A 3411-nucleotide genomic window follows, 5' to 3' on the forward strand; every position below is an offset into this window, starting at 1 on the left:
ATAGGACCGTCAGGTCAATAGATTGTAGATAGTTTTACTTACTCATATCAACGTTCGGTCTAATTAGTATTTTGTAAGGTCGTTCGATATTTAACCTTTTGTAACATCGTTCAGTTTATGTTTTGTATCAGACCGTTCGATCTTCATGTGAATATTATGCTCCTGTACAGTTTTAAATTCTTAGTGAAATTTCATGTTCCTTTATCTTCTTTCGCTTTATTCTCAACTGTTCTTTATAATTATTTATGTTAACTCCTAGAATAAATTATAGTTTTCCATCTATATATTTATTAGGATGTTACAAGTAGCAACAGTAGCAGAAAACTTTGCAGACTAGGGATTACACATTTATTCAGATTAAAAATTCACCTAAGCTATGCCAAATTCTTGCAGTGGAAATGTTGAAAACATAGGAGTTCAAGACAACCAGATGTTTTCACTTTCTATATTCAAGGGTCAGTTGAAAATATCATTATATACATGTTCCTTTTTGTCTGGGATAAAAGAAGACATGAGGAACTAGATGAGTACAACTGGTCCAAGGTTGTGAAGCACATCTTCCATTTGACACAATATAACACTGCATGAGCCATGTCTGAGAGGCTTAGATTACTTCTGTCTGCTATTTTCCAATGGCATGTGGTGTTGTACCTCACAATTCTAGTCAACAAACTTTGTAGTTGTACATTAAAATATGTAATAGCAGGGTATGAGTAAACTGACTGTACATGAAGAACCATAAGACAAGGTGTGAAAGAGATGTAACAGGTGAAAACCTGTTACAGGATTATTATATATACAGAATATATTTGGAGCACAGAGAAAATACTATATGAGCATCCAAACTTTGTCAACCAGGAAACAGCTTGATATAGTTTGTGATCTGCTCCCGGCATATAGGACACCTTGATAATTTTGATCCACAGTCTCTGCAAGTCTGCAGAAGGATTGATTACTTGATATTGATCATGTGTAAATGTGAAAAACAAAAAGGGAGAACTGTTTTAAAAACTCACCATGTGTCCACATCCAAAGGCCAAGTCTTTGTCATTGGAGAGGCATACAGAACAAATCTACATTTAAAATCAGAGATGACTTTAAACTTTAGAAAGACAGGTCTAGAAGAGTTTTAGATATAGCCATGCTAAAAACTATGGACATAAGCTTTTCTAACTTCTTTCTCTCTTTAATATTCTTGCCAACGTCTGTACCAACTTCAGGCAAAAGCACCATTCTGGTGCAATTTTTTTGAAAACTTAAATGGGTAGGTTTGAAAAAAATTCCAAATATGAATAAGTTATGTTGCCTTGACACAACTTCATTGTGAAAAACTCCTGTTGCACGACTTTAATTCATTGTGAAGTCTATAGTATAAAATGCTTTGAATTAAAGTCGTTTTACCTTGACACAATTTCAACTTCAAAAATGTTTTGAACTAAAGTTGTGTCATCTTAGTATGACTTTTTCAGTGAAGTCGTGTCATCTTAGAATGACATACCCACTTCTGTAATTCTTTTCAAATTTGTCCATTTCGGTAATTTTTCTAAAAAAATTGTCTCATTTTCAAGTTAACTACTTGGTTTATTATCCAACATTATTGATGTCAATCTAATTGCAGACTCAATGACATTCATTTTGAATTTATACAGAGGAAGTAAAGCTTTGAGTCTACTTGAACATGATTCAACAATGAACATGACTGACTAAAACACCTCCTTTATGCTAAGATAGGCTATGCTGAGGTATGTAACAGGCAAGCCAAAGGGGCAAAGAAACACACATAATGTAAAACTAAAGATATATTCACCTTATAATCTGACGTTCTGATTTTCCTATAAAGATCAGTGAGTTTTTCCTGAGAACAAACCAGTAGTGACAACTATAAGATCCAGACAATCTCCACCTACATAAAAAGCTTTGATTTGGAACCAACCAACGGAATAATTGACATAACAGTAAGTACCTCAGCAATTGCAGCTCTAGATTCAGCAAATACAAGATCTCTACGAAAATTCTCCTTAAGATGTTGGGAATGCTCTCTCTCTTCTTTTATCTCCTGTCTTACTGCTTCAACTTCTTTCATGGCTATTTTTGCAGCTTCATGATTCTTGCCAGATTCCACCGTAAGACGTTGAGCACGTCTATGCTCTTCTTGCAGTACTTTCTTCAAGTCAGCACATTCACTCTATACATAAACAATAGTTATGAGCAATATTTCTGAACAAAGACATGTAGCTTTCGTTCATCAGTCAATCAAAACTACAGATAAGGAACTAGCAAGAGGATAAAACACATACAATTTCGTAAGTGTTTTAGTACTATTCTCCAATCAAATTTGCAGTTTCATCTTAGTAAATCTATGTTGATATTTAATAAAATACCGTTATGTTTTAGATTATTGAAATGCAACCTCAATTCTGATCAAAGAAACACCAAAAGTGTTCAAGGAACAACATATAAGTTATATTGGTTGAAACATTTTAAAAAGATCAACACAGAAAGAAAAAAAGAAAGAAAGAAAACAGACCTCTAAACATTGTACATGTTCTTGTAGCTTTCTCTTCTCTGCATTGCTTTCTTGCACTGCATTCTGTGTGGTAGTTAAATTAACACAAATAGATTGATACAGAAAAAAAATGCAAAACCATCAAGCACTCAAAAGCGAAAACTGAATTGGTCAAATCCAAGACCTGCAAGTGGTTTAGCCTTTTATATAAACTATGAATCACTTGGTAAGCTTTCTTTTCAGCATCTGATATTGATTCTTTTTCCTTCTTCAACACAAGCCACTGTAAAAGGGCAAAAAAAGGAAATGTTGTCCTAAAATGTCTCAATTGCTTGGACAATGCTCAATTCTCTTGGGACATGTCACCTATTAAGTACCTGGTAGTTTGATTGTCTTTTGAGGCTTTGAAATTTTTCTCTCTCAGAATTTGCTAGACTCTTCCACTCATCAACTTCTGATTGTAATAATAAAGTCTCATTCCTTACAATAGCCAACAAAATAAACTACTAAGTTTGATATTTCAATACAAGTAAACCACAACAGACATCAAGAGAAGGAATGAAAAAATTTTTACCTAGACTTTGCTACTTCGTCCTGAAGAAATAATAACACTTTGTTGGTAGGATCCTACATTATAACATACATTTTGTCACAACTAATTATTTCAGACATTCATTCATATTTTCTTTCAAGCACACTTTCTTCTATGGTTGGAATGCATGTAGGTCCCTCTAGAAAAGAGACCTGGAAAGACCCCGTTTGGATAAAATTCTTTATAAATTCTTAAAAGTGAATCTAAATGAAAAGGCTTTTATAAAGAAATTTATCTAAACAGGGTTAAATGAAAGAAAATTATTTTCATTTTCGTTTTTGTTTTTCTCCTTCAAAAGTTTATAAAGAAATTT

General features: G+C 33.1%; 1 protein-coding gene across 1 annotated transcript; it reads right to left on the reverse strand.

The window, feature by feature from the left end:
- Nucleotides 1–416: 416 nt before the first annotated feature.
- Nucleotides 417–3133, reverse strand: LOC106779533 (nuclear-pore anchor; the record flags this gene model as incomplete). The annotated part of the gene is given in 8 exon segments (XM_014667652.2): nt 417–937; nt 1017–1073; nt 1808–1855; nt 1964–2185; nt 2528–2590; nt 2691–2789; nt 2884–2986; nt 3081–3133. Coding segments are annotated over 8 exon segments (732 nt in total), but the record flags the coding sequence as incomplete, so codon positions are not given.
- Between the last annotated feature and the right edge of the window lie 278 nt (nt 3134–3411).

This window comes from Vigna radiata, unplaced genomic scaffold, assembly GCF_000741045.1.
Source record: "Vigna radiata var. radiata cultivar VC1973A unplaced genomic scaffold, Vradiata_ver6 scaffold_941, whole genome shotgun sequence".
Taxonomy (NCBI): Eukaryota; Viridiplantae; Streptophyta; class Magnoliopsida; order Fabales; family Fabaceae; genus Vigna; species Vigna radiata.